This window comes from Amblyomma americanum, chromosome 8, assembly GCF_052857255.1.
Source record: "Amblyomma americanum isolate KBUSLIRL-KWMA chromosome 8, ASM5285725v1, whole genome shotgun sequence".
NCBI lineage: Eukaryota > Metazoa > Arthropoda > Arachnida > Ixodida > Ixodidae > Amblyomma > Amblyomma americanum.
Window position 1 is genome coordinate 42,739,394 of NC_135504.1, and position 23,761 is coordinate 42,763,154.

The 23,761-nt window shown below is 44.5% G+C and overlaps 1 protein-coding gene and 1 long non-coding RNA gene across 2 annotated transcripts; both read right to left on the minus strand.

Moving 5' to 3' along the window:
- Positions 1 to 9,061: 9,061 nt before the first annotated feature.
- Positions 9,062 to 12,793, minus strand: LOC144101149 (uncharacterized). Its single transcript, XR_013307942.1, has 3 exons — positions 12,694 to 12,793; positions 11,413 to 11,551; positions 9,062 to 9,165 (listed from the first exon to the last, which is right to left on the minus strand). It is a non-coding gene; the product is annotated as an uncharacterized LOC144101149 (long non-coding RNA).
- A 1,145-nt stretch (positions 12,794 to 13,938) lies between these two features.
- On the minus strand, positions 13,939 to 18,139 carry LOC144100255 (uncharacterized). The gene is made up of 4 exons (XM_077633261.1): positions 18,015 to 18,139; positions 16,526 to 16,641; positions 15,788 to 15,947; positions 13,939 to 14,125 (listed from the first exon to the last, which is right to left on the minus strand). Exons 2-4 carry the CDS (start codon positions 16,567 to 16,569, stop codon positions 14,027 to 14,029), a joined length of 303 nt encoding a protein of 100 aa, XP_077489387.1. The 5' UTR covers positions 16,570 to 16,641; positions 18,015 to 18,139; the 3' UTR covers positions 13,939 to 14,026.
- Between the last annotated feature and the right edge of the window lie 5,622 nt (positions 18,140 to 23,761).

Here is a 23,761-nt window from a genome sequence, read left to right on the forward strand (position 1 = left end):
CTCGAAAAAATAGAAACTGGCTGTTATGAACAATGGTAGCAGTAAAAACGTACAAGGCGCCATTTGGGTCGATGTGTTTTTGCTGCGTTAGTATGGAGAGCGATGGCGACAAATCTCAACTGCAGTAACCAGATATATTAGTGCCTAACACCAGCGAAACGCCGGGCAGAAGCGCGTGATTTTCTGTGTAATTGTCAATTTTTAGGAGATTCCTGCTTTACATGCATAAGATTATGCTTGGACACGCATCACCTTCGCTCGTATTATATGATCGACTGTGCAAAATGCGGTCTCCACAGGTCCTGTAAAGTTGAGGGCTGACGGAGTACAAATATTTTCTAGCGATATATTATTTTTTATCTTTATTTAATACTATGCATGATCAAGTGACCACCTACTGCCTCGGCGGATTTGTGGGCCTTTGTCAAGCAGTCAGGAAAAACTTTTTGCCTACCAAACTGAGAGAATCTTTATGGAAAATAAATTGAATTGAATGGAATTGAATAGACGGGCCATCATGCCATTAGCCACCATCACGTGTTTGGTGGACCACTCGGTGCATCGTACAATACCATAACATTCAAAATACATATACTTGCAGGTAAATGCCATCTGAGTTCCCAAAGATTGGTCCGACGTCCTTGTTATAGCCACTCAGTATGCACAGAAGCTTCCCTTTATCACTTCGTGTTTTTGTTTTAATTCTCAGGATTTATTAAACTCTTAATTTTCAGTGTTCCAGAACTATAAAACTTTCAATGCAATGTTTTATTTTCCTTCTCAATACACTCTTGTTCAAAATTCCTTGTTTCGTATGCTGTATAATGATTGTGGAAAACATCGCTGCTATCATATGTGTTATGGAAATAATGCCGGTAATGGTAAATTTTTCCAATGCGTAGCAAAATTTTTAAAGGTTTTTCTAACGCTAACACCGAGTAGTTTGACTCCAATGAAAAACCAACGAGGAAGGTTATTTTTTTACAGTAGCAAAAACATAAGGAAAAATTTGTAAGCCTTGTGAACAGGATATCGGCGGATATATTCCTTGTTACAGTGAAATATTACAAATATTTCTTTGTCCACGAATAATTCCTTGACCACGAGGAATATCTCCTTGACCACGGCACGCAAGTTTGAATAACTGGCAGGGTGGGAAGCAGAGGGAACTGTTCCTGGATAAGAGCCCTGCAGTTCTACGCGGATTATCGATCTACTCAGCACGCGGAGATCAGCGTCTGTGTGGAAACGATGGTCCCAGGTGTCCGGGAGGCGGCATGACTGGAGGTCATATAAGCGTTGGCATGTGGGACGAATGTCTGGAACAGATGAGGGGTGTTGAGCGGCGAGAGTGCTAAAGGTTGAAAACGTCTATTCCTTTGAGAATATGGTGGACCCGGTCAGCATCAGGCATGACAGTGTTGACACGGCAGCAAAGGGCAATGACGTCCTCAATGTACGACATGTAACTCTCCCCAGGAAGGGGCACACAGGTGCCTAATTTCTTTTGGTAAGCAGCGGGGCCGGTGGTCACTGTTCAAAAATCTGACGAAGCTTAGTGGTAAACTGAGGTCAGTGAGGAATGGCCGTCTGATGGTTGACAACCTGGTTTTGGCTACATGGCTGAAGAAGAATTACACGTTGAAAAGTTTGGTCGCAGCATCTCAACGGGTGCCTTTGCGTTTTGCCTCCATCGAAACGCTGCCGCGGCGGTCGGGTTCGAACCCGGGAACTCTGGATCAGTAGCCGGAGTTCCCGGGTTCGAGCCCGACTGCGGCGGCAGTGTTTCGATGGAGGAGAAATGCAAATGTACCCGTGTGCTGTGCGATGTCAGTGCACATTAAAGATCCCCAAGTGGTCTCAAATATTCTGGAGCACTCCACTGCAGCACCTCTTTCTTCTTTTCTTCTTTCACTCCCTCCTTTATTCCTTCCCTTACGGCACGGTTCTGGTGTCCAACGATATATGAGACAGATACTGCGCCATTTCCTTCCCCCAAAACCAATTATTATTGTTATTATTATTATTAAGCATCACAACGGTTGTAGGCACTAGCATCTTCATATTGCTCCAGCCAATCTTCAACCCCGTGGCTAGGTAGGCCATAAAAAACTTGAGGATCGCGCTGCCGGGTGGTAATAATAACCCTGTTAGGCTGACCAGACGACGTACCGTTCGACGCGTGTGTGAGGGCAAGGCTCGTAGAAGCCTCGGGTCCGAGAGGAAGCGCAGCAGTTGGGGAGGAAGCAGGCACGGCAGCCGGAACAGGCGATGATGATCGATATGTTCCATCCTGGCTGATGGGCCGACCAGGATTCGATCAGAGCGTTGCTGCAGGGTTTCGATTGAGCCGGACAGGCGTCAAGAGCACTCTCAACCATTTGTAAGCTGGGAGTCTGAGCTTTACTGGCACTACCAACAATGGCTTCGAAGAATGAACCCATGAACGAGCGTTAATGATGATTCACAAATTAGGATGAAGTTCATCTGAAGCGAAGGGTGATGATGGATAATCACAGATGTAGAGGAAGTTCACAAAAATTTCTCACAATATGAATGAAAACTACGTTCATAAACACTTTCCTTTTCAAAATGCTTTTGTATGGAATTTCTGAGCATGAAAACACTTTTGAAATAGACAAAGCCTAACAAACATAATGAGAAATAGTTGCCGATGTTCTGAAAGAAAAATAGACTAAAGTAAGCCTCTCTGCCTTTCACTGGGAGTGAGTTTTATGTAAAGGTTCTGTTTTGGGGACATTGACATTTAGCAGTTGCAAAATCCAAATAATGGCGGCCGGTTTCAGGGTTTTCGACATTACGCCCCTTGTTGTAAACAATGTACCACTCTGTACAGGTCGATGCTCACAGATTATGTGAACCACAGTTCTTATGCTTATGCATAAGAAGCTCATGGCATGCATGTCATACATGTTTGACCCACAGTATGTCTACAGACTTTCACAACCCGGAGACGCACGGCGCCTGAGAGCCCTTTCGAAGGGTTTGGGCCTCTCACAGCCATGTTTCCCATCCCATGACGGCAATGACTGCACTAAGTGAGAGGCAGGATACATGAGGGTGTGGTGACGCACCCTCCATGAACCTCCGCCCCCCTCCTTCCTGAAGCGGGCATCCCGCCTAAAGACGCCGAAGGCAACGCGAGGCACGTACCGTGCGTGGTCTGTGATCTTGGAACGGAGCTACGAGTGTTTCGTGGTACTTGCGTATCTTAGTTATCTTTTAAAAGCCAATTCTAGCAAAATTTTTTCTTGCCTACAATGGCTTTTGAAGCGGTCTGTATGATACAGGTCACGCGGTGACTGAAAATTTTTCAACCATAGCAGTTTTCTCTACAATTTTCTGTCTCTAAAGACACTTCCGGCAGATAAACGGTTGTCTTCAGATAGCAACAATAAGTTCGCACCACACAGATCATATAACTTGTTTCAGACCACATTGGCATTTTGTTCATGGAAAACGCCAATTTTTCAAAAATGAAACATGAAAAAAAAAAACAATTTTAAATGCGACCGCACTTTTTCTTCACGCATAATTGGAAAAAAAAAGCATTATGTGAATTTCTATTGGGAAATTTTGTTCTTGTAAAATTGATTCATTATAGCGCGGTTAAACGGTATTACGAACGAGTTGTATTATGTACAGTTTTGGTTCTGAACCAAAATATCTTTACTAACGACAGACAACTAGTATATGCTAGAAAGATGGATTTAAAGAAATATAATTTATCGACCCTTGAGCGGTTCAAATTCACGCCGTCGACACTGAGAAGTAATTCGTGACAAGTAAAAAAGATCAAGCCACGCGTCAGTATTAACTCAGAATAACGATATAAGCAGTTCGAAAGTTAAAGCACCCAGGGGTAGACCAACGTATGTATCTTTTTCGCAGCGCTATCAGTTTTAGCGTATTTCCCCTAGGTTCGCATAGTTTTCTCTGGTGGTGTCGTAATTCCGCATGCCCGACTCATTCCGCAACGATAGGTTGCCCAGAAAACAGACCAGCTGTTCCTTCCTCTCCACCTTCAAGCCAAAGGCTAACATGGGACACTGAATTTGAATTGGGAGGCCTCAATCAAGGCCGCAGTGCAGAGTATATTTCACCTCAGCTATCAATCCGCCCAATCAGCCATGTGCCATTGCAGCTACCGAAACTGCACAGGTAATCGGCAAAATATTGGAAATGGCTGGCTTCACTCTGGTCCTTTGTTTGACTGGTCATTGCCAATACATTTCTAATATTGGGCTGATTAGCAGTGTTACCAGGGTATTTGTGTTTTTTCAGCTGCACTTGAGTGGCAGTGGCGAATTATTTCGGTTTTCAGTTGCAGTGGTAGCTGTGCGGGACGTCAGCATTGTGGTAAATAATTTCTGGAACCAGCTTTGTGTAGACAGGGGGCAAGCGGCTTGATTTGTGTTTCGTGTTGAGCATGCTAGGACTAAGGCCCCCACTTACCAATTTGGGGGATGTTTGTCTAAAGCTTGCTAAGTGTGAAAGGTGCACCACCTGCCACGATTGACAGGTGGCAACCGGCCAACTTTGTCTGAAGCCTGCTTGATGTTCAAAATCGAGCCTTTAATTAAAAAAAACGAAATAAAACCCCAAAATGCGCGCTAACACCGTCTAGTCATGCCTGTCCCGTGACATCATTTGTCAAATCGGTGCGGTGGAATACAGCAAACAAGTGACAGCTGTCTGCTGGGGCAGTGCCATTGGATGACCAGACTTTTAATACACTACATAAATGGTGCGAGGCTCATTCAATTATTTTTTGTTGACCACCTCCATGTAAGAATATAGATGCCAATGCGCTAACGTCCCGCTTACAGCTGGCCTTCAAGCGGCCTAAAGGGTTTCACATACTGCCTTATTATCGCAAGTCGGGCAGTCTTCGTGATTCACCGCTCTCAACACGCCCTTGAAATGACTACTGTTTAGTAGGCTATCGTTATTAATGAACACGCTTAGACATTGAGAATACTCGAAGTCGCACCTCACAGAGTCCGCTATAAGAACATGCACGCTGCAGCGGAAGCAGTTACATTATTTAATTTTTTTTCTTCTTTCTTGTTCTTACTTTCTTCCTTTGTGGCATCCAATGTGAAATTTATTCCCGGAAAACAATTTTTAGAACTACTAATACGAACTCATGAAATCACGACCAAAGAGGATCATGTGGTCACAGTGTAGCTCTGAATGTGAATGATCGACTAGATAAGTTTCAGCGATCGATTAATTCTAATTAAGATAAGGTAAATGATCAACACGGGTTGACTCTAGTTTTGCCCTCAGTACCTCCATATCCTGCACAGAATTTTTGCAATTTTTGGTTGGCGTAAATATGCCTAGAGGCACTGTTCCAACATAATTTCGAATAAAAGCGATCCTCACCCCTGCTTATAGAGTGTGGCTTGTAGGCAGACTTCAGCACCCACGAGACGGACGCACTTCAGCCAGTGTAGCTGGCCACGACTGCCCGTCCTTCAGGGACCTGGCTGAGAGTGGCTCCTGTGAGTAAAGTGCAATGCGCAAAAGGCAGAAATTTACTTTGCCAAATATCGGGACACACGATCTCCACGTTCAGGATATGACACTATGGCGTTAATCAGTGAACGCCCATATCAACGGAATTGGTCGTTCTCAACATAACATTCACATGTCTCTAGGAATCCTCATGCCAATTCTTGTGCAATGGTGCAGCGGTTGAAGGACACTCCATTGCCATGCGATGGCAGGTGCTGCCACCGGTGGGACTTGTGCGACCAAAGTTGCCCTTCCCGAGAAACCTCTCTCAATCAACCGTTAATTTAATTGCCACCTGCCAGTGTGGTTGTAGGCTCACAATCCGGAGGGTATGATGTGAAATCCCCGCAAGATCACGTGACCTAGGTTGCCACTTAGGTTGTTTCTTTGCGGTGGCTTCCTGGTCCACGCTAAGCAACCTATTTACCACTCACAACGCTAGCTGTCGCATTTTCCGGCTAACCGAGCTTTTAATGCTATCGCGTTAACATAACATATGCTGCTTTATTTCAGGCGAGAACCATGAGCCTGCACCAAACACAACTATATAAAGCCATTTTTCGCTATAGGCAAGCAGTGGAAGCGATCACACCGCGCAAAAAGAAACAGCTATGCTGCAGGGCATCTATGACCGCCAAAACAAGAGTTGTGAGAGGCAACGCGGGAGGTGGAGGTAAAGGATGAAGGTGAGGAGATGATTGGTGCCAACAATCACATCATTTATAAGAGCGTTGCAAGTACAACCATCACTATAAATACCTCTTCACCATCACGTAAAACAAGCTTCAAGAAACTCAAAGATCTTGCCTACAGAGCAGTTATAAATATCCCGAATATAATGTCAGCCCCTCTTAGGGCCCAGCTTCTAAAAACACGAGTTGTTTTTGAAATAAATACAAAACACCACTACCCCAATCAGAATATGGGACACTGGGGTGCCACGCGTCCCACAACGTCGTAGAATAGACATTTACATGGATAAAAATGGGGGCTACACTCACGCGATATTTTGACAGCGTCAACGGGTTAATGCACAGATAGGCGGAATTGGCCATTGCCTACTTTCATAGCTGGCCCGGATTCTCATGACCCGTGGCGAGTGGTGCAGAGGTCAATTAATGCCTAACAGCCACGGAAGGTGACTGCTTCAAACACAGCCACCAATGCAACTTGCGATATCCCGTTTTTCACTTCCCGAGCAGCATTTTGCGACAAATGATTAATGTAATTTACACTTTCCAAAGTGGGCACTTCTCTAGGAATCTAGTGTGGACGGTGCCGCAAGGTTACGTGACCTATTTGGCTGGGTTGCTCAGAAAAAGCAACCTGGGCCTCACAAGCCCCACAGTTTCTGGCGATGTTTTGCTCCCACCGCTGACAACGAGGCCTACGACGCCGGTGGGTTTACCTCGCAGACGTAGGTAGTTAAGAAGCAGTTAAAATTTACGTATCCGAACCTTTGGAAATCGTCGTTTCCATCTACGCACTAGAAAATGCAATTTTTGTCCAAGTGACCACGAGGCAAAACTATGGAATTACTAGTAAATTGTTAAATTGTGCGACAGTTACCAGAAACTCCGCACAACACAACAATAGTATGTGTTTGATGCCTTGAACAAACGTATGCACATAATTGAGGTTATGATAAATGAGCATGTATTGTTTACAAGATTGCTCAAATATGGCACCTCTTTGACCAAATTTTATTTTACTACGAGCTAGGCAAAATGACATGTAAAGTCTACTCGGTAGCACTTTGGGATTTTTTTTTTTTCGGAGGAAACATGCCGCTTCCAGACTGATAAGATAGTAATGGATAAATCATGACTTTAGGAGGAGAATCAGCGGTCTAATTGCGGACACAGCCTAGAACAGCGCTCCATATTTTGATCAATTTGAATTCTTGATCGTGTGCATTGCCATACTAGAAAATTATTCCGTAATTAAACCGGCACCGTGGTTTCCCTTCAGTACACAGTTTTACTTGACAAGCGTCCACTGGACTTGATGATACACAACTGAGACCGACTACCTGTCATAACTTTTTGAAAACGATAGCGTTATGATTCCGTCGCCACAACGGACAACCACATTTCTTGCTGTAACCACTTGTGCCGAGCAATGAGAAGCTATGGCAATGAAATTTTAAGATTACTGGACACTATCAAAATAACTGCGCAGTCGTTTCAAGAGGGCGAAATGATGTGTACCTTAGAGTTCGTAGTTTTAAATGCGAGACACTGATGCCTAAAGAACAGTGACCTCATTAAGACCCGAGTGACTGATCGGCCATGAGTGCGTCCCTACGTTATCGTATGAACAACTCACTTCAATTTTAAGTTCCGTGAGGAGAAGAAAGCACTGGGAAACACCACATATACCTAAACAAGGCGCCGGTGTAGGAAAGTTCACTTCGTTACAAGATCGAGGAAAGTGAATACTTTACCTGGAACCCCTGAAAAAAAAAGAAAAGAGCAATCAAAACAACGGTGTTCAATAGAAAAGATAAAATGAAAGTTATCACGGGACTAGTTTTGCTGGAGGTTACTTTTAGCGTAAATTCCACCATTGTGATGCTGAGGTCTTTCCGACAGCGAAAGCATATTTTCTGCTGAGAGATTCCTAATGTGATTGTGTTTTTTTTCCCTAATCTATGGCTTCTGGTTACACTAAGACGCTTTGCATGTGGGGCAATTCCTACCAGCTGTGCTTGTCACTGTATCTCCGGTGCTGTTCAGTTCGTGCCAATTTTCCCTAAATTTCTGCGACACCCAGCAAGCTGGAAGCACCAATGTCTAGCGTGTTTTAAGGCTCCCTGCAATGCAGAGGAAATTAATTTTTTCTATTATCAAAGTCACAGTTTTTTTGTGTGCTTTCGTCAACTGCAAACGTGCACAATTGCTTCTAGGGTGTTATATGGCTGACGCTACCTTCTGGCGTCGTCGTCGTCTAGCCTGAGTCATCTAAAATAATTTGGTGTGCAGGTAGAGTGCAGTGTGCGAACACATGAGAATGTATGTCTGCATTGTGAAATAGTGCGTGTGTACGTGAAGAATTTGGTGGCTCAACGGGACTGATTTCCATGCAATACAAAAGAAAAAAGACCATTCGTGTCATATGCGTTGTGTGGGCGCCTGGCACCCAGAGGGGCCTGCGTTCGAACCCGAATGCTGCAAATTTATTTTTTGGAATTGTGTCACGTTGGATGCAGACATTTTGTGGACGCATTTTGCGGACTTCTGGTGACGATTTTTTCTTCACATGAGGCATATAATGCTTCTTCATTAATAATTACGAGTAAACGATATTGCATTCATCAGCGCAAGTGAGTGAATCAAGCGGTACAGAGCGATAACCTTTGTGCAATTTTGTATCTTAGCTCTGAAAGGCTGTCTGACATAAAAAATGTGCGAAAAAGGATGACGCATATTCGAGGCGATAGCCACATGAAATGCTTTTCAATACTGAACAAAATTTCTTGCTCATTCAATGATGAACGTAACATTTTTATCACTTACGGTGCTGCCAGCAGAAGAAGCACCTCAAAGCTCGCCAAGTTCAGGGCAGAAAAAGCGACCCAATTGACTCCGAGTCATGTTGCACATCCCGAGAGTCAGCTTCCTGAAAAGGCCGTGCATACAGATAACCATGCGTGTAGTGAAAAAAAATTAGGTGCAGTTCAACTACTGCTGAACCTGGTAAGAGAGCGAAAGCTGTAGTGTATCGGGCAAGTAGGCGCGGCTTTGCCTTTGTAACGTTGAGTGCGTTCCGCATAATGGATAAGCAGCACGCCCAACCTGCAACACTGGCAAGTGGCAGTTAAATTAATGGCTGATTGCGAGAGGTTGGTCTCCAAATGAATGCTGCGACCTCCAGCTGCAGTGCCACAAGTGTGCCAGAAAGTTTTCAGCGCTAATGCGTGCATCGCACATCTCTCTCACCCTCTCACCATCGCCTCCTACCTCAAAGCGCGATTCAGGGAGACAGTTATGCGCCCTTCCTTTCTTCAAAACCAGTCTTGAACATTATCAACGCCAACGCCAATGAAGACAATGAACGCCAATGGCCTAAAGGAAAAGTGGCGAGCACTCGGTTTCGGCAGCAGCGGCCGAGTGAAGGCATAGCTTTCACGTGGATTCTCCTCGGTACAAGGTCAAACCCGCGCACGCGGCGAAGCTAGAGAGGGGAGTAGCAAAGCTTTCGCTTTAAAACTATGTTGGAAACAGCTGCTGCACCTTCTCGCTGATGTTAATTTATTAGTTGCATCATGTGCGTAACGACTAAACTAATGCACTCACAGGGATGACAACAGATTGTTGCCTCCTTTTGAGAACAATTAAATCTTCGGGGAGGAACACGGTGGCACTCTAACGCACTGCGAACACTCAGCAGTCTAAAAATGCTTAGTCTAACCTCTAGTCAAATGTTTTCGCCATTCGGTAAATGAACACGCCACCTTGTGCCGGGGAGGAAAGGTGACACAATTAACCAAAATGCGTCCTAATCTGCCTGACTAGTCACTGGCGATACTGGGCGTGCGAAAAACGAGCTTATTTCGACATTTGGTTCGGACAAGTTCATGGACAGCTCCAATACCAATACGCACAAAGCCGCAGAATTTCGCGACAATGGCAACTACAGTGGCTGACCCGTGGCTGGTAAAAAAATGAAGAGCATTAATACAAGAAGCACCAAAATCATAAAGGGCGTCTGCCTAGGGGGACTAACTGCATCGCACTATCATGGTTCGTCACAGAGCAACCATTATTCCACAACACTGACTGATACTGCCCTTATAAAAATGTCTATAGACAGTCTATAGACTTCTTATAGACTTTATTGCATTCCTATAGATACTTTTTTGTCTATCTGTAGTCTGTAGACTCTACACAGGCAAAATTCAACTAAAACTGTATGGCCATAAATATATAGAATGTCTCTAGACTGTCAATGAGATTTGTATTGCTATAGACTGTTCTCTCTTGTTACTTTATAGAGAGATTATAGACTTTGTAGACAGAAGTCTATGGAGAGTCTCTACACTGTCTATAATTTTTGTAAGGGTTCAGGGAAGCTCAGCACTCCTGGGTGCTTTTGCACAAAGCAAATTAGATAGAGTAGTTCTCAGTCAAGTCTTATTCACGATTTAGACTCTCCGTTATTTCTGAGGAGAGGAAAGGCGCATTAAGGGCCTTATTTTGTCGGCGAATACCTCAACTGCACAGTGAACCCCCTTTCCTCTTCCCCCCCACCCATTAAAAAAACACGAAAACTAAATACTGAAGTTTGCAGCCAGCGTTTGAGTCTGTCATTTGTCCTGTCCTAGTTCAGTATGCCATCGAAATCACTCTCCAGTTTATTTCGTGCAAATGCACAATTGGGGAGGACATTTGAAACAGGAAGTATTTGGGTAATTTACCTTATTTTCATCTCCGAATCACACTCTAGTGGATGCGAATCAGTGATTACTCAATATTGGCTAATACGAGTTGCTAGCAATGCTGTTTTCAGTGGTGCCAAGATCTGGCGTATCCCTGCGGAACACTTTTACCATGCGGCAGCATTTTTAGACAGAAATCAAGCAAGGTTGCTCTGAATTCCACTACAGCCGATCGCTCGAATTGGAGGGCGGCTTTACTGCCTTCAGTTTACATGCATTTAGCCCTGAAATGTTTGCTGATGTTGCTTTACGGGATGCCAACTGTGGGATTAAAAATCTGCGCTTGGTAAATTTGCATTAAGCGAAGCAAACCAATCACCTGCTGTTGCGACCACCTGTAGTGCGCTTGCTCTGACCTGCTCGTCCACGCGACAAACCTGTTGAAAATGTCAATGAACCAGGAAACAGGATCGACAGAAGTGGCTCACCGGGCCGTTGCAGTAAGATGGAGGCTGCGACACTGTCTCCACTGTGGCTCACATTTTGGTGCAACCACACGCATATTGCAGACGACTAAGCTAGCTTCCAGGGCAGGCTCCATCGAACATCTTGTCGTGGCTGGCCATTCTGCAAGTGCAAGAGTAAAGTGTAGTATTCAGTACGAGGCAAAAAAAATGGCTGGGGTTCAAAGTGGCTTGAGCCTAGTTGTACGAGTGAAAGCTCTAATAGGTGTGGCCTCCAGTGTCTCAAATTCTGTCTCTGTGAATGATGAAGGTAAAGGGTCAAGGTCAGGTATCCAATGGTCATAGTGATAGGATCAAGTGACCATAATACCATAGCTTGGGCCATAACACCACGCAGTTCAGTTCGGCTGGACCTGGTGCCCATTGGCTCAAATCAAATGTCAAGGTCAGGGTCAAATGTCAAGGTCAGCTACTCAATGATCATAGTCATAATCACGTGTTCATGCTACGATAGCTAGGGCCATACCACCACGCAGTGAAGCTTGGTTTACTTGTGAGGCATTGAAGGGCATATTCTCATCCACATCGAAATCAGAAGTTGAACCCCGAGCCAAGCTCTCGCTTTAAAGTACACCGGGTCTGAATGATATGACTTCTGTTTGCTGAAATGAAATAAGCCGAGGTACTATTCAATTTTCACCTCATGGTTTGCTTTGTGCGGTCAAGAGAACCGTGAGTGTAAAGGATTTTTTCCGTCAGAAAAGGGCACTTTAAAAGCAAAGCTTCGGTATTGCGATCTTCGGACGAAACTGATAGAAATTCATGATTCTAAGGACACTTGTTTTCTGCTTTTTTTGCAACAGGGGACACGTTGGCACCCATGTTTATGAAACCTTACATACAGTCGTGTTCCCTTCACGAATGTTGCCCTCAGCACTAAACATTCACTATGAATTTTGCCGTCCCATTTTGCTTCACGCGTCTTAGCTTTTTAATGCTTGGGCCACAAAAGGAAGGGATGAAAAAAATCAGAACCTCCACTTTATGCTTCCTATCGTGCCCGCATTCAAAAGATAAGGTGAAGTTTTGTAATAGTGCTGCGAGATTACAGACAATCATGATGACATTAAGAAGCAAATTAGCCTATGGTCAAGTTTAGGCAATTAGATTGGCAATTAGACCGGCGCATCACACTACATGTGCCATATATTTTCACAGATAACCTTTGCGAACTTCGCTATAAAGCAACTAGACGGCAAACGAATTTCTTTTCTTTAACTCTTTGCTTCAAGACACATCACATACCCGGTCTGGGCTTGAGGTTGAGCTCTGGTGCAGGTGCAGCCATAATCCCATAGTCATCTTCAGCAGGAGGAAACTGTTCTTGCTCGGAAATCTGCGGTTCGGACTGATGGCCACGATTGGTCTGAAAAAAAAAATGTTGCGCCCTCATTGTGACACCAATGCTACATTAAGCTTAAACAAAACCTAACCGGCGCGAAACTAAACTATGAACGAGAGCATGTCTGACATTTTTGGACAAAATTTTTGGATATTGAAAAACTCTATAGTGGTATAAAAATATGGCTGGCAATTGTCCATTCTTCTGATATGTGGCTAAATCTTTCTCTGTAGTGTTTCCGTCACTCAAATCGTGAGGTTAAGAGTGCCCAGAAAACTGACAGGGAAGACTTCGCGATATCAGGTCAACAAGAAAAAAAAAACTTCCAGCAATTTTACAATCTGACTTTTAACGTGTTTATATTGATCGCATGGGGCATTTAACGTTGCTATATAAAACCAAAAGGGAACGCTTTTGGAGATAAGAGTAACAATAATAGCAAAAAAAAATCGAAAGACTGCCGTCGGTTTGTCTGCGGATATATTCATTGCTGTACCTAAATCTTACATTACATGAAAAAAATGGACTCCATAAAATATTTCCGGCTCAAATGCTTTTGTCCAGAATCAGGGTACATATCCAAAAAGCCGATTCTTGCAAGAGCCACGCGCAGAAGTATTCGCGAGTCTGTACGATCAGTGAAACTAAGAATATGCACTCCCAAGCTCTGAGAAAAAAAATATGCACGCATGCCTGAAAATTTACTTTCTAGCAATAACCAAGCGCCCAGTGAAGATAACATCATACTGCTGGGTACCATTACAATGGCTACTATGTTGGCTAGATCGCTGCTGTTTTTACTGCAATGAGCGGCGTGGGATCTTCTGTGGTAAAACAAATTGAGAAAACTATTTCCTTAAGCTCCGCGGAGTGTTTTCGGTGCGGTTGGTCGCACTGCGGGCCGTGTTGACTTCCTCGAGCTCTCAAATGCACCGCGAACCCTTGGAAGAACGCATTGGTCGATTTCCCCCGCATCCAGATGCGGTCTGCACACGGTAGAAAATTGAAGGCAACGAGGCATGGCATTGAAAAAACTGCTTTCGCTTATTGCGTGCCAATATAAGCACAGCTTTATACTGGCTTGCTGCTTGAGTGGGAGGACTTGTGCATTAACTCAGCGAGAAGTTGACACGCATGCGTACCTTGAGTGTCGAGTCGAACCAGAGCCTTTTACTCGAAGGCGACCACCAGGTGGAACCTTCATGGCAGCCAATTGCAGCCACACCGTGCACATGATCAGTGACGCCGACTGCCCGAGGCCCGCATTCTCCGCTCGGGGATTCGTGTTACGCCAGTGCGATGCCGGGACAAGCTTCTCATATTTGGCCCAGCGTTCTGCAGAAAGATCATTGGACGTTCATGGCGTTGACCATAATCAACTCTTCTTGAAATACCGCAGCAGTCAGGGACTTTAGAATCCAATGACGTAAATCAGCTGCCTATGACACAAAAGCTGTTTGCACATCATGGGTAAATAGCATCTCCCTTCAGTTCAATGTATGGAATGAGCCCAGTGCTTTCCATTGCCAACAGAAGCCAGCCTAGCATTAGGAATTGTAGTACTGAAAGGAGTTGGTGAATAAAAAGATGTGTTCATTCCATCAAAATAATGGCACCGAAAAGAGGTCAGTATAGTTTGTTTAGTTTGTAACCTGGTCGCCTGCAGCACGAGGTGCTGGCCTGATGAGCTTGTAAATAACATTCACTCTGAATTTTTCTTCCCGCTTGCTTTGCGCATCATAGCCTTTTAATGCCTGCATTACAAAGGAAGGGACACAAAAATAACTACCTCCACACTAAGCTTCCTATCATGTCTGTTTTCAAAAGACTTTTCGAAATTTTTGATAACACCACCAAATTAGAGAAGCAAGTGTGCTCAAATTAAGCAGCAGTTACGCAATTAGTAGCGGCTGAGTAGAAGACCATGTCGAAGGCAATGATGCCCCTCGAAGCCCAAGCAGTAATTATTTTTTGTCCAACAAATGCTATGCCTCATTTTAGAAAGGAGTTGTTGGACTCGGGCTTCAAGACATACATTCGAGCCGCCTGTTTTTTTCTGGAGCTTACTCACAGTTACTCCAAAGATTTTTACTGGAAACCTCTGGGTACTGACATGAAATATAGTGACGAAGTAGCACATATTGACGACTACAAGGCGCGGAACAAGAATGTCGATAATTGACATAAGTTGCCTTACAGTTAAAAAGGAATTGATACGAAGCCTCTCAAAGTCAGATGCCAGACCTAGAAAGGCCCACGTCGACGGCACCAACGAGGCCTGGATTTGGCCACCGGGCGGACCATCTTAGTATTCAAGGGTGCTGCTAGACTCACTTCAGACTTATGCCAAGGAATCGGGTTTTTTGAACCAGCTTTAACCCACCTCTTCCCGTCCTTCTGCTTTCACGCGTAGAAGCCAGCACATTACATTAACATAGCTTCACTCACTCACTTTTTATTTAAAGTAAAATATTCTTCTGTTATCTATAATATATTCTCTATATAGTTGTGGATACGTTAGGAGTTTTCTGTTCCTCTTGCCTGTTCAGGAGATAAGAGGCTACAGCATTCAACATTGTCTACGCATTTGTAGATAAGTTAATAGAGGGGGTTGTCGAATGTCTGTGTCTAATGATGCTAGTGATTCAGAGTTCGATGTCCGTTTGTTCAACAATTACTAAAGCGGCAGTAGGTGCCAAACAGATTACCTAGTTTTGTTATGTCACAGTCAGTAGGCACACAAAATAAAGCACGGCTATTCACCCGCGTCGCCTAAAGAATAAATTTGAACTGTAGCAGATCGTATTTCTCGCCAACTTACTTCTGAGTCAACACGGAGTATTGTCGTTTGTCCAATGTATGCGTCTAACGACGGGAGCGAATCAGAGTTCGATGTTCAAAAATTATTAAAGCGGCCGGATGTGCCATAGAGACTGCCTAGGTATCTTATGTAACAATAAGCAAGTACCCAATACAGAACTCCACATGAATACTCACCCGTGTCGGCACAAGAAGCAGGTGACCTCTCAAGCCAGCTTGCTTCTGGGTCAACACGCAGGATGTGCTTGGCAAGTTCATGGCAGGGAAGAAGGCATCTACCCCCATGAAAAGGATCACAACGAAGGCATCCATCCACATCCAAGGCGCCGAGTGCTGCCTGCAGAAACCAATAATACAAATTTCTAATATGGGTACAGTTGTGGTGATATATTACGCTGATGGTAGCCTGAAGATTTTAAGCGATAGGTTGCGTCCTTACATACACCCATGTCACGGATTATACTGGCTGTATTAGTCTGTACACGGTGGGTAGATAGAAAAACGACTAGTTATTATCTGGCATATGCGCCGTTCATCTCGTCATGGTCTTCGGTTTCTCCACGTAGCTGTCTAATGCACTGGCTTTGACTGACCTCTGCAAACATCTCATAGAATGCTTATTTTCAGTAAGTGGAATTCCAACGACATGTGTAACTGCTGCACGTGTTTAAGTAGTGTAGAAAACAGAGGTATGACGGAGCTGAAAATTTATGAGGCGTGGTGTCCGTTGCTTAAAGATGTCCTGAATTACGAGATGTCTTGGAGCAGATCGACGCATCGATATATCAGACCTGCGCATCACACTTCTTGTTCCATTTGTTTTCAGAGGTAACTTTTGCTACCTTCATTCAAAAGTAACTAGACGGCACCCGAATCTCTTTGCTTTAACTCTTTGCTTCAACACACACCACTTACCTAGCTTGGGCTTGAGCTTGGATTGGTGCAGGTGTCCCCATCATCCCACAGTCTTCTGAAGGAGGAAGGTAATCTTGCTGGGAAGGTCGTGGTGCCTAGCGGTGCGTATGATCGGTCTGAAACAAAAAGTTTGCACACTCATTGTGACATCGGCACCAAGATACGCTGAAACAAAACCGAACCGGCGCGAAACTGAACTAAAAACACGAGCTCTTTCGACATTATTGGTCAAAATCATGAATGTTGAAAAACTGTACGGTAGTGGTATAAAATTGTTGTAAGTTACGGTCAATTCTTCTGATATGTAGCTAAATTTTTCTGTTATAGTGTTTCTATCTAGCCGCCGCAGTGGCTGAGTGGTTACGTCACTCGGCTGCTGGCCCTAAAGACGCGGGTTCGATCCCGGCTGTGGTGGTCGAATTTCGATGGAGGCGAAATTCAAGAGGTCCGTGTTCTGTGCGACATCAGTGCAGGTTAAAGAACCCCTGGTGGTCGAAATTTCCGAAGACCTTCACTACGGCGTCAATCATAGCTTGAGTCGCCTTGGGACATTAAACCCCTATAAAACCAGACCAGTGTTTCCATCGCTTGCATCCAGCCGTTAAGACTGGCGTAGAAAGCAACGGGGAACGCTTTTGGCGATAGAAAAATGGTTAACAGAAAAAAAAGAAAGCATGCCGTTCGTCAGGTGTGTAACGCAACCTTTCAACGGGTTTCCATCGATTGCATCGAGCAGTTAAGGCTCCTATAAAAAAGCAAAAGGAAACGCTTTGGACGAAAGCAGTAACATTAATAGAAAAAAAATTGCAAGGCTGCCGTCGGGTGGCCTGGGGAGGTTTTGGTAATTTTTAAAATCATGTTTTATATGAAAAATAATATTGACTCCATAAACATTTTCTCTCATACAAATGATTTGGTTGAGAATCTGGGTACAGTTGAGATTTCTACGAGAGCCACGGGCGGAAGTATTCGCGAATGTGCACGATCAATGAAACCCAAAATATGCACTTCCAAGTTCTGAGAAACAAAATATACGTATGCCTGAATATTTTGTTTCTAACCATAACGAGCCCTGTTAGGATAACATCATACTGCTGGGTACCGTTACAATATATTCTACATTGGCTGGGTCACTTTTTTTTTGCCTGCAATCAGCGCCTTGGAAACTCCTGTGGCGAAATGAACTGATAAACTCCGATTTCCTCAAAATATCCGGAGTGTTTACGTTGCGGTTTGTCGCACTCTGGGCCGTGTCGACATCCAGGGGATCACAAATGCACCGAGTAGCGTTGATAGAACGCATCAATCGATTTCCACTCCATCCAGACGCGTCCGGCGTGCGGTAGCGGATTCCACGCCAGGCGGCAGTTCAGTGACACAACAGCTTTTGCATAATGCGTGCTAATATACGCACAACCGCATCCTGCATTTTAGCAAGTGCCGGAGGAACTGTGCATTGGTTTAGTGAGTAGTTCACATGCATGCGTACCTTTGGTGCCGAGCCCGACGAGAATCTTGCACTCGAATCTCGATCGCCGCCACCACGTGGGGCCTGCAGGGCAGCCAGTGTCACGAAGCCGTAACCTGCTGCCAGACCACGCACGCGATGGGTGACGCCGAGTGCCCATTGCACAGAGCCACTGCTGTTGGAGTCCAACTGCTCCGCATTGATGCAGGGACATGCTTTTCATACTTGGCCCAGGCGTCTGCAGAGAGACATCGTTGCGTGTTCATGGCTTTGAGCATAATCAATTATTCTTGAAACACCGCTGCACTCCGGTGCTTTACTAACCAATGCTGCAAAAAAACTGTCAGACAAAAGCTGTGTTGCACATCATGCGTCAGTGGCATCCTCCTTGCATTCCATGTATGGAATGAGCCCGGTTCTTGCCCACTGCTGACGTAAGACAGCCTAGCAAAGGGAATAGTTGTACTTAAAGAGACTATGAAAAAAATAGAGCTTATCGACTAGTAATAATGGCACCGAAAACAAGTCAGTATAATTTGTGCAGTTTGCAAGCTGGTCTCCTACAGCATCAGGTGCTGGCTTCATGTGCTCTTAAATTTAACATTCACTATTAGTTTTTTCTTCCCAGCTTGCTTCGCGCGGCGTAGCCTTTTAATGCCTGCTTTACAAAGGAAGAGATGAACTAAATCAGTGTCTCCACACTTAGCTTCCCAACGTGCCCACTTTCATAACGATAATTTAAAATTTCTGAAAGCACTGCCAAATTTTAATTGCAATAGTGCTCACATTAAGCTGCAATTACCCAATTAGTTAGAGCTGAGTCAAAGACCAAGTGGAATTCAATGAACCATCACGAAGCCCAAAAGACAGTTACGCTTTGTACAAGAAATTTTAGAAAGGAATTTTTGGAATCAGACTTGAAGTCGCACATTAGCACCAATTTGTCTTTTTCGGACAGCTTACTTCTAATGATGCCCTTCGCCTTTTGACCTTTTGCACCACCTTTAGCCCCTTCCCATCCTTCCGCGTTTAGGCCTAGAAGCCACCACTTTACAAAAGCTTAGCTTCACTCACTCACTTTTTATTGTTTTTATTGTTAAGTAAAATATTTTATTCATCTATCTATAATATATGATCCGTGTAGAGCTCGGTACGTTCGATTTTTCCGTACTTCTTGCATTTTCAGGATTTAAGGACTGCAGCGGTGGCCAACTGGTGTAGCATCGGCCTCGCATGCGGGAGGTGCGGGGTTCGATCCCCAGTGTCACCGGGAACCCACCGGTGATACAATGGGTACAAGCTTTCCCCCTGCCTGGTGCTCAGCTGCTTTAGGTTTAAATGCTTGGGAAATGAGTCTTTCACCCCACCTTGATTAATCAAAATACCTTGTGCCATGGCGTTCTTTGGACTAAGATGCCCTTGCACCATAAAAATCCATAATCATGGTCAAAATCATGTTCAGGAGATAACCATAGTGTTCATTCCTGCCATTTCAAGCAATTTACTTCGTATTTCTAGCCAACTTACTTCTGAGTGAACACGGAGGCTGCGTGCCAAGTTCAGGGCACGGAAGACGACATCTACCGTCATGACGGGGATCACAATGAAGGCATCCATCCACATCCAAAGCGCCGAATGGTGCCTGCGGAAAACAAGATTACAAATTTGTAATATGGGTACAGTTGTGGTGGCACTATACGCTAATAGTAGCCTGAAGATATTAAGCAATGGGTTGCGACCTTACTAACACTCATGTTACGAATTATTCTACCGTTTTAAGTCTGTACATTTTTGGAAGTATAATAATGGCTAGTTCTTATCTGGCATGCGCGTCGTTCATGTCCTCATGGTCTCCGGTTGCTCCATGTGGTTAACTGCTGCACTGGCGGTGACTCACCTCTGAAAACATCTCATAGAAAGCTTATCTCCTGTAATTGGAATTTCAACGATGTCTGTGACTGCCACGCATGTATAAATTGTGTAGAAAACAGAGGTATGACGCAGCTGAAAATTTATGACACATTGCGTCTCTGGCTTAAATTGGTCCTGAATTACGAAATATATCTCAGCAGATCGTTGCTTAGATATATCAGACCTGCGCATCACACTTCATGTTCTATTTATTTTTAGAGATAACTTCTGCAAACATCATTGTAAAGTAACTAGACGACACCCGAATCTCTTTGCTTTAACTCTTTGCTTCAACACACATCACTTACCCGGCTTGGGCTTGAGCTTGGACTGCTGCAAGTGCTGCCGTCATCCCGCAGTCATCTGCATTAGGAAAGGAAAGTGTTCTTTCTCTCATGGCCGCCATGCATACCGGTGCTCGCGAATGGTCTGAAAAAACAAAACAAAAACGTCGCACCCTTATTGTGACACCAGCGCAAGGTTGAGCCGAAAAAAATAATCCGAGCCGGCGCGAAACAAAACTAAAAATGCGAGCTTGTTCGACATTCTTGGGCAAAAATTTTCAGTGTTTATAAACTGTGTGCAGTGGCATGAATATGTTATATGTAATAGTCAGTTCTTCTGATATGTAGTTAAATATATATCTGTTATAGTGTTTCCATCGCTCGCATAAAACAGTGAAGAGTGCCGTAGAAAACCAAATGATAACGCTTTTTCAGATAGTAAAATGGTTAACAGCAAAAAAAAAACCTATACTCCTATAAAAAAGAAAAGGGGAACGCTTCTGCTATAGCAGTAACGTTAGTATAAAAATATTGATGCTGCAGTCGGGAAGTCTCCAGAGGTATTGGTAATTCTTAAATCTTGGAAATTTTGGAAAAAATTTGGAAAATATTTGGAAAAAAAATTGACTTCATATTGTTTCCTGCATAAATATGCTTTTGTCGAGAATGAGGGTACACATCGAGATTTCTGCGAGAGCCACGGGTGGAAGCATTCGCGACTGTGCACGATCAATGAAACCCAATATATGCACTTCCAAGTTCTGAGAAACGAAATATACGCATGCCTGAATATTTATTTTCCAACCGTAACATCGAGCCTTATGAAGATAACATCATACTGATGGGTACCGTTACAATATATTCTACGCTGGCTGGGTCGCTTTTTTTTTTTGCCTGCAATCAACGCCTTGGGAACTCCTGTGGGAAAAGGAACTGATAAACTCCGATTTCCTCAAGATGTGAGGAGCGTTTACGCTGCGGTTTGTCGCACTCTGGGCAGTGTCGACTTCCTGGGGATCACAAATGCCCCGAGTGGCGTTGGTAGAACGCATTTGTCGATTTCCACTCCATGCAGATTTCAGGCGTGCTGTAGCGAATTCCAGGTAGGCCAGTAACACAACTGCTTTCGCAAAATGCATGCCAATATATGCACATAACCTTATCGTGGTTTAATGCAAGTGCCGGAGGAACTGTGCATTGGTTTAGTGAGTAGTTGACACGCATGCATACCTTTGGTGCCGAGCCCGACGAGAATCTTGCACTCGAATCTCGATCGTCGCCACCACGTGGGGCCTGCAGGGCAGCCAGTGTCACGAAGCCGTAACCTGCTGCCAGACCCCGCACGTGATGGGTGACGCCGAGTGCCCGTTGCACAGAGCCACTGCTGTTCGAGTCCAACTGCTCCGCATTGATGCAGGGACATGCTTTTCATACTTGGCCCAGGCGTCTGCATCGTTGGGTGTTCATGGCATTGAGCGTAATCTATGGCTCATGCAACACCGCTGCGCTCTGGTCATTTACTAACCAATGCTGTAAAAAAAGCTGCCTGTCAGGCAAAAGTTGTATTGCACATCATGCGTCAGTGGCATCTGCCTCCCAATAAATGTATGGAATGAGCCCGGTGCTTCCCCATTGCTGACGTAAGCCAGCCGAGCAAAGAGAATAGTGGTACTTAAAAGAATTTATTTAAAAAGAGTTTTTTTCACTAATAGCATTGGCACCGAAAACATCTCTGAACATTTCGTGCAGTTTGTAACCTTGCCTCCTTACAGCATAAGGTGGTGGATTCCTGTGCCCTTAAATTTAACAATCACTCTGAATTTTTTCATCCCAACTTCCTTCGCGCATCGTAGCCTTTTAATGCCTGTATTAGAAAGGAAGTGATGAGAAATTCAGTACCTCCACACTAGACATCGTGAGTGCTTTCAAAAGATGATTCGATATTTTTGATAGCACTGCCAAATTGGAGATGTAAGAGTGTTCACATGGAGCAGCAATTATGTAACTAGTTGGAGTTGGAAGGCAGTGAACCATCCAGAAGCCCAAAGACAGTAAGTAATTCCTCATTTCAGAAAGGAATTGTTGGACTCAGGCTTGAAGCCGCACAGTGGCGGCAATTTGTAATTCTAGGACTCCTTAGTCCCAGTGATGTCTTTTGCCTTTTGACCCTCTGCACCAAATTTACCCCACCTCTTTCCGCCCTTCTGCCTATGGGCCTAAGAGTCATCACTGCACGGAAGCATGATTTCACTCATTCACTTTTTATTTGAAGTAAAATATTTTTATTCTTCTATCTATAGTATATGGCCTGTATAGTGCTGGGTACACGGAGTTTTTCGTTCTCCTAGCCTGTTCAGGAGATAAGGTGCGACAGTGTTCATCACTGCCAGACGCGTTTGTAAATAACTTAGTGAATTAAGTAGGGGCGCTTGCCCTAAGTCTGCGTCTCACGACGGTAGCGAATCAGAGTTTGATGTCCGTTTGTTCAACAATTACTAAAGCGGCCGGAGGTGCCACACAGACTACGTAGTTATATTATGTCACATTAAGCAGGCACCCAATACAGAAGTCCGCATGAATACTAACCCGTGTCGCCAGAAGAAGCAGGTCGCCTCTCACGCCAGCTTGCTTCAGGGTCAACACGGAGTGTAGTTGTTGGCAAGCTCAGGACAGGAAAGACGGCACATTGCAATGGAACGGCGGTTCCCCCCAAAGAAAACCACACCAAGTCGGAGAGATCCCAAGGAACACAGCCGGTGGTCCCGAATCTTATTCTTCATCCGCGCGCTCCCCGCGCCTCCTCTTCTTCCGCCCAGGGCACTTGGTCGGCGTACGCCGTGCCCTGGGCGTTTATTCAAGTATACAGCCTAGAAGTAGACCACAATGAAGACATCCATCCACATCCAAGGCGCCGAATGCTGCCTGCAGAATCCAAGATTACAAATTTGCAAAATGGGTACAATTGTGTTGACACTGTACGCTAATTGTAGCCTGAAGAAATTAAGCGACAGGTTGCGATCTTACACACATGTCGCAGATGATTCTAGCGTTAAAGTCTCTACAGACTAGGAATATAGAAAAACGACTCGTTCTTATCTGGCAAAGGCGTCTGTCATATCCTCATGGCCTCCTCCGGTTGCTCCACGTTGTTGTCTAAACACTGGCTGAGACTAACCTCTGAAAACACCTCATTCAGTGCTTACCTAAAGTGAGTGGAATTTGAACATCTGTGGCTGCCGAGCGTGTACAAATTGTGCAGAAAACAGAGGTACGGCGCAGCTGAAAATTTACGAGGCGTGGTGTCTGTTGATTAAAGATGTCCCGAAGTACGGAATGTCTTGCAGCACGTCGACGCATCGATAAAATAAACCGGCACATCAGAATTCACGTCCCTTTCCTTTTCAGAGATAACTTTTCCGAACTTATTCTAAAGTAAGTGGACGACACAAAAGCTGTTTGCTTAAAAACAGATTACTTACCCGTTTAAGGCTTGAGCTTCTATTGGTGCAGGTGCAGCCGTCAACCCACAGTCATTTTCAGGAGGAGGTGCTCTTGGCCGAAAGGCTGCGGTGC